General features: G+C 51.1%; 5 protein-coding genes across 5 annotated transcripts; 3 read left to right on the top strand and 2 right to left on the bottom strand.

Moving 5' to 3' along the window:
* The first annotated feature begins 1,876 nt into the window (after window positions 1-1,876).
* On the top strand, window positions 1,877-2,487 carry BDV14DRAFT_164976 (general stress protein). The gene is made up of 2 exons (XM_073767266.1): window positions 1,877-2,108; window positions 2,171-2,487. Exons 1-2 carry the CDS (start codon window positions 1,983-1,985, stop codon window positions 2,291-2,293), a joined length of 249 nt encoding a protein of 82 aa, XP_073632617.1. The 5' UTR covers window positions 1,877-1,982; the 3' UTR covers window positions 2,294-2,487.
* A 926-nt stretch (window positions 2,488-3,413) lies between these two features.
* On the bottom strand, window positions 3,414-4,748 carry BDV14DRAFT_164974 (uncharacterized protein). Its single transcript, XM_073767265.1, has 2 exons — window positions 4,371-4,748; window positions 3,414-4,306 (listed from the first exon to the last, which is right to left on the bottom strand). Exons 1-2 carry the CDS (start codon window positions 4,623-4,625, stop codon window positions 3,455-3,457), a joined length of 1,107 nt encoding a protein of 368 aa, XP_073632616.1. The 5' UTR covers window positions 4,626-4,748; the 3' UTR covers window positions 3,414-3,454.
* An 856-nt stretch (window positions 4,749-5,604) lies between these two features.
* On the bottom strand, window positions 5,605-6,558 carry BDV14DRAFT_195913 (NmrA-like family protein; the record flags this gene model as incomplete). Its single annotated transcript, XM_073772335.1, has 1 exon — window positions 5,605-6,558. One exon carries the CDS (start codon window positions 6,556-6,558, stop codon window positions 5,605-5,607), a length of 954 nt encoding a protein of 317 aa, XP_073632615.1.
* Window positions 6,559-7,588: 1,030 nt separating this feature from the next.
* On the top strand, window positions 7,589-8,271 carry BDV14DRAFT_195912 (uncharacterized protein; the record flags this gene model as incomplete). Its single annotated transcript, XM_073772334.1, has 2 exons — window positions 7,589-7,648; window positions 7,705-8,271. The coding sequence occupies 2 exons, from the start codon at window positions 7,589-7,591 to the stop codon at window positions 8,269-8,271; spliced, it is 627 nt and encodes a 208-aa protein (XP_073632614.1).
* A 995-nt stretch (window positions 8,272-9,266) lies between these two features.
* BDV14DRAFT_195911 (uncharacterized protein) lies at window positions 9,267-10,519 on the top strand (the record flags this gene model as incomplete). The annotated part of the gene is made up of 3 exons (XM_073772333.1): window positions 9,267-9,653; window positions 9,873-10,037; window positions 10,103-10,519. The coding sequence occupies 3 exons, from the start codon at window positions 9,267-9,269 to the stop codon at window positions 10,517-10,519; spliced, it is 969 nt and encodes a 322-aa protein (XP_073632613.1).
* Between the last annotated feature and the right edge of the window lie 20 nt (window positions 10,520-10,539).

The following is a 10,539-nucleotide window of genomic DNA, read 5'->3' as shown; positions in this document are numbered from 1 at the left end:
CTTCAAAGCTTTGGACATTCGCCTGGTCACTTTGAACGGCAAGAACTCGGAGTTTATCACGCTCTTCCCCTAGCTTTTGATTCTCTTCACACATCCGAGCGAGTTTATCCGCCAGGTCTTGGTTGAGTTTGAGGGTTTGGTCGAGATTGGTTCGCACAGCCATACCGGACGATTGAAGCAGGACGAGATTGAGTAAGTTGCAGCCGATGAGCTATGATCAACGACTTGTGTTAGTACCAAACCTCAGTCATTTCAGCTCAAAAGGCCGGGAGACCAATGTGACTCGACAGAGACATACCGGGCAGAGGTGATCGTGGAGCAGGAGGGCTTACAGTAGATAGGTCTGTGCACTTTCCCAACGGAACGAGTAGCTTCTGGCTCTGGAGTAGTGAGTCTCGACTGAATTGGAAAAGGAATCGATGGATGGTTTGGAGCGAGGGGAGGCGTGCCCCAAACGAAAAAAATACTGCGGGGTCAGACAGCGCAGCGTCGACAGGCAGGCTGAAGGTACATAGCTATGTACCTATTACCAACCAGCGCTTGAAGCGACACGTGATAGCGCTGGCGAGGCTGAAAACCTACATTGGTGATCGCGAGGCTGGTGTTGTCCATACAACTTGGTTGCAGTTGGTGGCAATGTTTCTCGAAGAAGCTGCATTGCTCTCGATCGATGCATCGAGGTGGTAAGATGAGGAGAACCAAGCACAACACTGCCAGAGACGACGCCTAAAGGTAGGAGCTTGAGAGTAGGTGCGTACAGAAGAACCTCAAGGGGCCCTTCATCTCCTACAGTCACTCATGAAGAAAATGGTCTCCTGTTTTCTTTTGAGGAGCATTATGGGTGCGTGATTGACAGCGGGCATTTAACGACATCACACGAAGCCATGATAATCTCTGTCAGACTAACTGGTACAGGCTTCATAAGTTGAATGGGAAGCTTCAACGTATGATACTTGTCACCTGCTAGCAATCTAATCGGAGCCAACGCCGAATTAGGGCTGCACTTACTATTCTAGTCAATGGGCTCTAGCAAACTTAGAGTTCGAAAGCCCCAAGGAGTAAAGATGGGACGACCACGGCGTTGGGACGACCACGGCGTAGACTCGAGATTCTACATAGTCCGCGACATTTTTCCTGATTTCAGCAAGGCCAATGTTCCCATGTCGTTATGGCGGCATCGTCGGTGATGGCATCTCAGCGATTCTTCACGTTAATACCGGATAACCCTAGGCAATATCCGGCAAATCCACGAGAAAACAAGACTAGCGATCGCTTCTAGACTGTCCCAATCTTGTACCCTTTGCGATCTAATATCACCCCTTGCCTGATTGGCATTCTGGGATCGATCGGTTGTATATCCGATATGGGGAGACTAAGTATTCCATCATGCTTGTATCAACTTAAATGAGCTGTCGAAGCCGCTCATCGATCGATTGGCAATGATTGCTCCACCTCAGCATCACATCACAATATACCGCTTTTTGTTTTGTCGAAGATTTGTTGAGTCTGGTCCATCTGTAAGTCAGGATGACGTGAAGTGCAAGCACATTGGACAACCAAACTCCACCAACATTGAATCCATACATTGCTGCATCAAACAACGTCCTGATGTGTCGAATGCTCTTGATTTTCTCCTCGCATACTGCATGATTGAGATGTTCTGATTCGCTTCTAATCTCGTCAGTCTGGACCTCCCCCAACCAGCTTCCAAAGATCGAGCCCAGGGTACCCTCGTCACCTCATACCCGACTGCTACTATACCCTCTAAGGTATTCTGACCTCACAAACCCACAATGACAGTAGCATGATGCTAAGGTACTCACGCTCTTCACCCTCATGACTTCAGTAGCGACATCATTGCCGTCAAGGTAGAGACACGACGGGTATAAGAACCCATCCAAAGTCTGCCCTTACATTTCCATCACAAGCACATTTTTCATATACTCAAACAACCACAAGAAACACTTCAATATATACACACAATGGCCGACAACACCAACCCCGGAAACTTCTCCAACCGCTCCCACGAGGAGGTCTCCAACATCGCCCGCAAGGGCGGCCAGTCCAGCCACCAGGGTGGTTTCGCCTCTATGGACCCCGGCAAGCAGGTACGTACCTTCCATATTATCATCTTTACACATCGAGAAGCTTTGCTAACGGCTCCTTACAGCGCGACATTGCATCCCAAGGTGGCCACGCCTCCGGCGGTAGCTTCCAGCCTGGCGACGAGCGCGCAAAGGAGGCAGGTCGTAAGGGCGGTAAGGCTACGGGTTACTCCCAGCCTGAGGAATAAAACAGGGACTACTATCATCCCTCGTCCCTCATCCCTCATGATATGATATGATTGAAGGCGCAGTGCGCCCATGATGTACAATACGGATACATGTTTGCTATGACGGTCCTTGTATTATAGCTGTTTATGATATGGTCCGGTTGCAGTATACAAGCAACGCAGGATAAGGAATCAAATGAGTTTTTGCTCGATGACTGCCTTTCCAATGTGTAGACCAAGTAACTCAACTCTCCAAGCCCGACGTATTCTGCTTGTTACTTCCTACGGCCAGGGCTTGAGTGATGACGAGTCGTAGCTGCTATCTTAATCCATACGTCGCGCCTTCCTGGTTAGACAAATCATATCAATCTAGGAAGGCGCGATGGACGTCCCATTCCATGATGAGGAAGGAGCAACAGGTCTTGCTCAGAGAGGGAAGGATTGACGGACTTCCATCGTACCTGCTGTATACAGTTCTTGCCTTCTAAGGACTTGGCACGACTTTAGGAAGGCACGACCCAGCTGCCATGGGCTGCGCCTGTCCTCCGGATACGCAACGCAGTTTAGGAAGGCACGACTGAGGCCCATCGTACCTGCCGCTTCTCGTGCTTGCCATTTTGATAACATGCAATGCCTTGCAAGTTAGGAAGGAACGATCGAGTTTTCTATGGGTCGCGTGTCACGAAGTGCCTCGGATTGGGAAGGCACGGTGTAATTTTGATCTACGAGGGAAGGAGCAACTGACATTCATTCCACCATCGCGCCTGCCTTGTCAAGACGTGTTGCATTTTAGGAAGGAACGATCAAGCCGTCAGGGGTCGCGCCTGCCTTATGAAGAATTGCACTAGGTCCGGAAGGAGCGATGGACAACGTTATATGCGGGAAGGAACGACCGACTTCCATCGCACCTTCCTTTTCGGTTGTCGTGCCTGCCTAGTTGAGATCATGGTGTAGCCCAGGTTAGGAAGGCATGATGCAGGGTCGCGCCTGCCGTTGTTGGGAGGCTGCATTCACTGAGGAAAGTGCGATGCATGTTGGGTTGGATTGCGTTCGAGGAAGGTGCTTCGTTGACTACCAGCGGTTGCCTAGGTATGTTCTGACTGCAGCCGGTTTGTAGGGCTGCATCTCGGGCTGCATCTCACTGTCATCAAGATCATTATATTCACATCCAAATTACTCTATTCACTGTTCTAAACAAGGTTTGCCCCAAAGCGCATGGCACCGCGCACTTTCCAAAATGTTCTCTGTATGACCCATTGCAACTTCAACTTCATTACCTGCTTCGCCGGCCCCGTTCACAAGACTCCCTGTTCCCTCGGCGGGAATATAATGGCGGAAGAGCTCTGGTAGGACTGATATGCATGATAGGTTCCGCTCGCGGCACCCATTCATCAGTGCGATGTCGAATGCTTCGTCTTTGCCTGCGCCGACGTCCAGCAGGACCTTCTTCGCTCCTTCGCGCGTTAGACCGTATGCGAATGTACAGATTGGCGCGCCGGAGTGGAAGACTGCGCGTTGAGCTGCGGGGAGACGGTCGACGGGGGCCTTTGCGAGACCGACGTACATATGCGCCGGGCAGACGGTCTTATCGTCGACATAGATGGTTTCAAAGGTTGGTTCCCATGTTTCGGCGCAGAGGCCAAGCCAGAGTACATCCCAGTCGGAGCCGAAGGGTGCGGTATCCTTCATCTTCTTCGACGTCTTGGTGAGTTGCCGCACTGCCTCTGCGATCGCGACCATCTGCTCTTTTATAGAGATGTCCCAGTCGACGTCGTCTTCTAGGATCAAGGCAGTCTCATACTCTGATTGTACGACGTGTTTTATGAGGTCGAGGTGCGCGACCCAGGCGAGGGCTGAGCCGTGGTTGGGGTGTCTGGCGTCTTCGGGACCTAGGCCGGCGAAGGCATCGACGACTTCGGGATGGATGGGTGGTTGGTCTGGTATTTCGATTTCAAGGCCTGTGAGTTCGGCGGCTGCTTGAAGACCTGTGGTGCGCCATGACGGGTATGGCGATAAGGCGAGGATTGCTTCGAACTGGAAACACAGTTAGCAGGTCGTTGACGATTGCGAAAGTCACGCGATAAGAACCCAAACTCACTCCTAGCGTTGAATTCCCTGCGCCCAATATTGGCAGCTTGGACTCAGATGAAGGGGCTGTATCTGATAACGAAGTATTCGATGAATTATCGGCAGAGATATGCGGAAACGTATGAGGCAGCGGAACAACCCTCGGCCTCTGAGTTTGCGTCAGAAAGAATAGCGTCCAAAGCAGTGTACACGCGGCGCCCGCGCCGCAAAGATACCATCGCCAGCGGATCAAAAAAGCATGAGCAACCGCGGACCGAGTCACCATGATGCCGCGGATATAGGAAGATCACGGGCGCCGAGAGGGAGATGACAACGGAAGGGGAGATCAAGACGAGAACAGGGGAGGAATTCGAGATTGAGTTCTCGCGTTCCCTAAGGCTGAACCACCCAGGTTCGCCGCTCTGGCAACCCAACACCCATGGGAACAGCCACAGCAAGCGGAATACGTATATGGTGGAGCCTGCCAAGGGTCCGCGGGGGCTAAGTCGCGACAAGCAAGCGCACGTGGGCTCTGACTGGCCCAGGAGTGGTTCCACCATCGAGGCCCTGCATTATGTCACTTTTGGTTTTCTGAGTGCTAGCGGGCTAGTAAATACTAGGTATGGAGATTCGAACTCGATAGAGGTGCTCGCGTGGTCGCATTCCGGATGTATACAAATCCCTCATCTTTTCTGTCTGTTCTCCCTGGACTTGTGTGACTGCGACGGTAGCACGACTCGACAAAGAGTCAAGCCGCTTCCAAGGCGCGCTAGGGTCTAGTTCCGCCGATCGGCACAGCATCCACGCAACACTCCTTCTTTCAGTTCAAAGCAAGGCAGCAATGAGCAATGACGGTGAAAACCGAAAAGTTGGTTGAGGCTGAAATATCGAGATATCAATCGTTGAAGTTTGGCGGGTCTCGGACTCTGAATATCAATACGGAGTGGATATATTGGCGAACCGATAAGCTCGGAAGAAATCTGAACTTGACAGGATAGGTTGTCCCCTGCCAAGCTTAGTGCTTGGTTGAACATGGATGTGCTTGCATCTATCTGCAAGCGAATATGCAAAGAAGTTTAGAGATCAACCAGGCAGTTTATCGGTGCCCGAGGATCTGCAGCTGATTCTCAATCATGCGTAGTCAACCAACACTGTAAAACCCCTTGCTTCGTTAATCAGAACTATCTATTATCGCTCGGCCTAACTAGTACTCATGTACATACATGGTAATGGACGTGCTTAGCATTTTATATATTAGCTACTTCTTACTGGCCCTCCCCCAAAAGATCCCTCAAAACCTCCCCAGGCGTCCTCTTCGGCGCCGCAATCTCCAAAACCTCCTTACTAGTCGTAGAAGCCATAGTAAGTCCATCCCAAGCCACCTGCAGCGCATACCTAATCGAGTCAACAAAGGGTCTATAGGCCCCACTGACCTCCAGCATCTCATCAACAAGCGACATATCCTTGAAGGTGACTTTCTCAACCTTTGTCCCGATATACCCCTCGACAAGCTCCACGATCTGTCGACCGCTGATATCTTCCGGCCCGGTGAGGACGTACTTTGCTTTGTTGTGGGCACTAGTATCCTCTTGGACGAGAAGATGGGCAGCGAAGACCCCGATTTCCACCGGGTCAATGGGTGCAGAGGGGACATCCTCCGCCCCCATAAGTTTTAGCGTCCCATCCTGCTTCCCCGTCTTCCGGAAGTTCTTGATGAATGTGGCCGCAGTATGGAACCAAAGTGGCGCAAACCCATTTGGCTGCAGAGAAGTCCACTGCATTGAACTGAACTCCGGGGACTCCAAAAGCGCCTCTATAGCCCAGTGACTGCGCGGATAATAAGCCGGACAGTCAGGTCGAACATTCGGCGCACTGGTTGAGATGCGCACGACGTATTGCACGCCTGCTCGCAGGGCTGCGAGGAGGAAAGACGATTCTTCGGCAAATTGAAGCGGATTGACGTAACATGCGACGAAAGCTCGGACGACTTGGTGCTCGATTAGCCAGGCTGTTGTGACTTCGACCCAGTTCTTCTCGATGACTTCGACGTTGGGAAGTTTGGCGAGTGCTTGGGCAGTTGGGTTGGACGAGGAACGGGTTAGGGCGATGATGCAGTGGTCTGAGAATGCTTTGCTGTCTTGGAGGAGGCACGAGAGGGTCTCGGTGACACCTACGCCGGTGTTACCGGTTGCGCCGGCGATGAGGATGGTGGGTGCCATGGTGTTGTATAGAAGCGCGGAGGATCTGAGGTGGTAATGATCGCGTCAACAACAGGGGTACAACCCGGGAACTTATACTTCTCATTATTTTTCTGCTGAGGAGGAATCTCTCTTCGCAAATCCCTAGTGATAATACTAAACTGGTGCGAGCTACAGTGGGTAGGGTTGAGCGGACATTCAGTCAGTGGGATTTCCGTACAGTGGGATAGCCGATATGGTGGGATATCCGATACAATCTGTGGGATGGCCGATTCGTCATCCTGCACTCCATAATGAACGAGATTCTTGCAGGCTTCCAAAGTGTAAGGTTTTGGAAGGGGATAGAATCATCGAGCCTACAAGATAAAAGCTCTTACAAAGCTAGAGCCACGGGCGCGGACCGGAGATAACATCGGGACTCCCACCTCTCTCACCCCTCGTTCCTGGCATCCAGTTTTACCATGAGCTCCATATCAAAATACGTCTGCGATTTTTCTGACTGCAGCGCGGCATACTCACGAAAAGAGCACCTCAACCGTCACAAAGCGCAGCATTTGTCACTGCAGTCTTATCAATGTCCGAGCTGCGAACGCTCGTTCAAACGAAAGTAAGATGCTGCTTGATTCACCCAGGAGCTCACTATTGGAAGTTCTAATACGTCAATTTATCCAGTGACACACTCCGTCGCCATATGCGTCTCAACCACCAAGACGTTGTTCCAATCCCTCCCACCAGACAAGCTTGTGTCCATTGCCGGGCATCAAAGTCCCGTTGTGAGGGAGGTCATCCTTGTATAAACTGCTTGCGCCGGCAGATTAATTGCTCATTCTCCGACCAGACAGAAACAGTAGGAAGCGGCTCCTTGCCTCAAAACATTAAGTCGAGTGGACCCGAAAAGGTGCAAAGGTTCCTCAAGCTGTACTTTGAGCTCTTCCATCCTCATTGGCCGTTCATACACCAGCCATCGTTCTTCAAGAATCAAAACCACGAGAAACCTCTTCTTGTACAAGCAATGATTGTCATAGGTATGTGGGTAGCAAATGTACGAAGTATGCGGTCTGCTGCAGTGGAGCTTCATACGACCCTGAACTCGGCTATATATGAGCAAAGAGTATGTATACCTTTTTACTTTTGGATGAACGACCATTTTGACAGTAGGATATGTAGGGAGGATGGGATGCTACAACTGCAGAAGGTGCTTCCCCAGACTGCGACTGGCCACTGTCCACGTACCAGGCGATCCTCTTGCACATAATCTTCTCCCTGCTATACAAAGGCAAATATGCGATTGGTCTCGACTTGAAGCCCACAGTCACAGCTCATGACATCAGCCTCCTCGCCTCATTAGTGCAAAGCTGCAGAAAACTAGGCATGTTTTACTATCCGAACATTCTTGCACGCTACCGATATGACCACGATATTTCCGGTGACCTTCCATACATCTGGGTTGGAGTCGAAGAACATAAACGGTTCAATCTCACGCTGTACAAAGTTAACAAGGCTCTCAACTCCAAGCCAAACACAATCGATACACACCCAGATAATTGGCACCTGCATCCGAACGAGCTCCAATGCCCGCCACCAAAGAATGAGCGACTATGGCATGCTTCTACTAGAGAAGAGTGGGCTTCTGCCGCTGCAGAAGACGAGCAGGAAGGCGACCGGGTTGATCCCTGCAATCTGAAGGAGTCAGAATGGATTTCAAAATCGGCGGACCTGTTGAGGCTCATTTGAGCGAGGTAGGCAGTTGTCCCCCGGGTCGCTCGTGCCACGCAGAGATCAAGGACTGTACTACAGCATGAGGAAGGAGCTCCCTCGACAACCGCACCTACCTTTTTCTGTGCGTTCACAGCAAGGAAGGAGTGGCTCGTAATCACTATATCGGGTAGGAGCGAGCACCAGAAACTAAATAGGAAACAGCGATCAATCTTAGGTCGACCAGCGCACCTGCCTCTTACGGTGCGAAGAGCGGAAGGCAAGGGGCCAGATTATAGCTAGATGGTTCTGCATACAGTGGAATTAGAAGACGTGATATGAGTCCTTATTGAAGGTCAGAGTATCCATCAGACTAATATTGATTGTTGTTGGGGGCCTTTGAATCCTTGTGTGCGTCAGCAATATATAAATCTGGACACACAATCGCCCTAAGTAAATCCAACCAGTCCATATCATACAGTACAACCAAGTCAGCCCTATATGTCCTGAAAACATTAAGAGGGACAAATGAACAATAGATGTAAAGTCTGTCTGAAGTGAATATTAATTGCTTTTTCTGAAGGATCTGTCGGTACAACCTTACGTGGCTACGCTGAAAAGCCGTGGATGCTAGGTAGCTCACGATGCTGATTCCAAGAAGTCCTTTGATTTCTAACCCTCTTCATGCGGAGGATTCATATTGCAGCCTTAAGGACGGCAGTGGTCAGATGTTGATTTGCAGATGTGAGAGAAGTTCCTGGAAGGAGACCATGGCTTTGGTGCTCAACTTCGAGATAGCGGTATGGGGACGGAGTAATGTGCGGACATTCAACACTCTTACTCTCCGATACTTCTGCTGACCGCTGAATTTTACAACATGCCCAAGCCTATTTTGGGTGACGATCCCAGAATAATAAACTCCGGATCCGAGTTGCTTGATGGATAAGAACCGTGGATCTACGATATAACGACCACCCACCATTAGACCTCCCTCTACGCACCAAACGCTCTGCAGAGCTCGAGTCTTAGATAATATGGCGCCGATTCTCCGGTACTCCGCTACCCTGGTGTTGCTAGCCAGCCGGGCCTTCTCACAGCGGATTGTGATACCATCCCATACATCATCGGGACAAAATTCCATCACGCAATGGGTCTCTGGCCCCAGCGGGTTTGACGCTCCCAAGAGCCGCCCCATCAACGAGACTTCATACGAGTGGTGGTATTTCGATGTTGTCGCAGAGCCCGATGCAATTGGACAGCAGCCCTCTATTGGCGCTACCTTTCACACAACCGGGAATCAGGGTTTCGACGTGCCACATAGGTCGAGACCAGCTCCGTATCCTAGCAGCAACTTCATCCAGTTTGATCTTGCCTGGCCGAATGGAACGACGGATTCCTGGATGTTCTTCGCCGGGGATGCGGTGATCACGTAAAGGGAGATGGCGCGAGTGGTAATTTTTCAGGGACGGGTTGCTCGTTCAGCGGTGCGCCGGATTTGTCGGGATATTCGGTACATGTCGATGCGCCGGAGAAAGGAATAACTGGGTCCTTCCGAATCAGATCCGTGAGTAATGCTCGTGCTCTAAAGCTTAGACCCTGATTGACCGTGCAGTCTGGCCCGCTAACAACGTTGAGTGCAGGAGGCCGCGGCACATTATACTTGTGGCCCGAATGAAAAAGGCCAGAGGATGTCTTTGGCCCCTGGTGCTGGTTGGATCAATGCTATCCCGGACGGATACGGTGAGGCAGATTTCGAGATTCGAGGAAGAAGATTCAAATTTGAGGGCCGAGGGTATCATGACCATGTAAGGCTGAACAATCGAATGTTCCTGGATATCTGTACTGAGTACTGACGCGTCAACCGTACCAGAACTTCGGGAACAGACCATTCTCTCACTCATACGCCGCCTCGTACTGGGGCCACGGCCGGTTGGGCGACTATGCTGTGGTCTGGGCCGACACATTAACCCCAAGTGGCGAAAATATTGTCTCAGCGTACGTGGCCCGCGGCGGCGAGATTATCACGGCGCATTGCGGGGGCATCCGGGTGAGGCCTTACGGGGCCAATTCGACATACCCGCCCACGACGTCCACCGGTGCTCCGACAGGTTTCAACTTGGATATCAGCATTCCGGAGGGGCAACTACAATTACAGGCAGACACGACCTATGTAATTGTTGATGTGGATGTATATCAGCGAGTCACAGGAACGTTTACCGGAACGCTCGATGGGGAGAGACTGCCGGATGGGACGTCGCTGTGGGAACAGTTCACGCTGCAAGAGTGAGCAATTGTGGTTGTTTGTAT

Source organism: Aspergillus stella-maris, assembly GCF_047715825.1.
Source record: "Aspergillus stella-maris strain CBS 113639 unplaced genomic scaffold BDV14scaffold_4, whole genome shotgun sequence".
Lineage (NCBI taxonomy): Eukaryota > Fungi > Ascomycota > Eurotiomycetes > Eurotiales > Aspergillaceae > Aspergillus > Aspergillus stella-maris.
The sequence above is the reverse complement of the archived record's forward strand: the minus strand, read 5'-3'. Positions and strand labels throughout refer to the sequence as shown.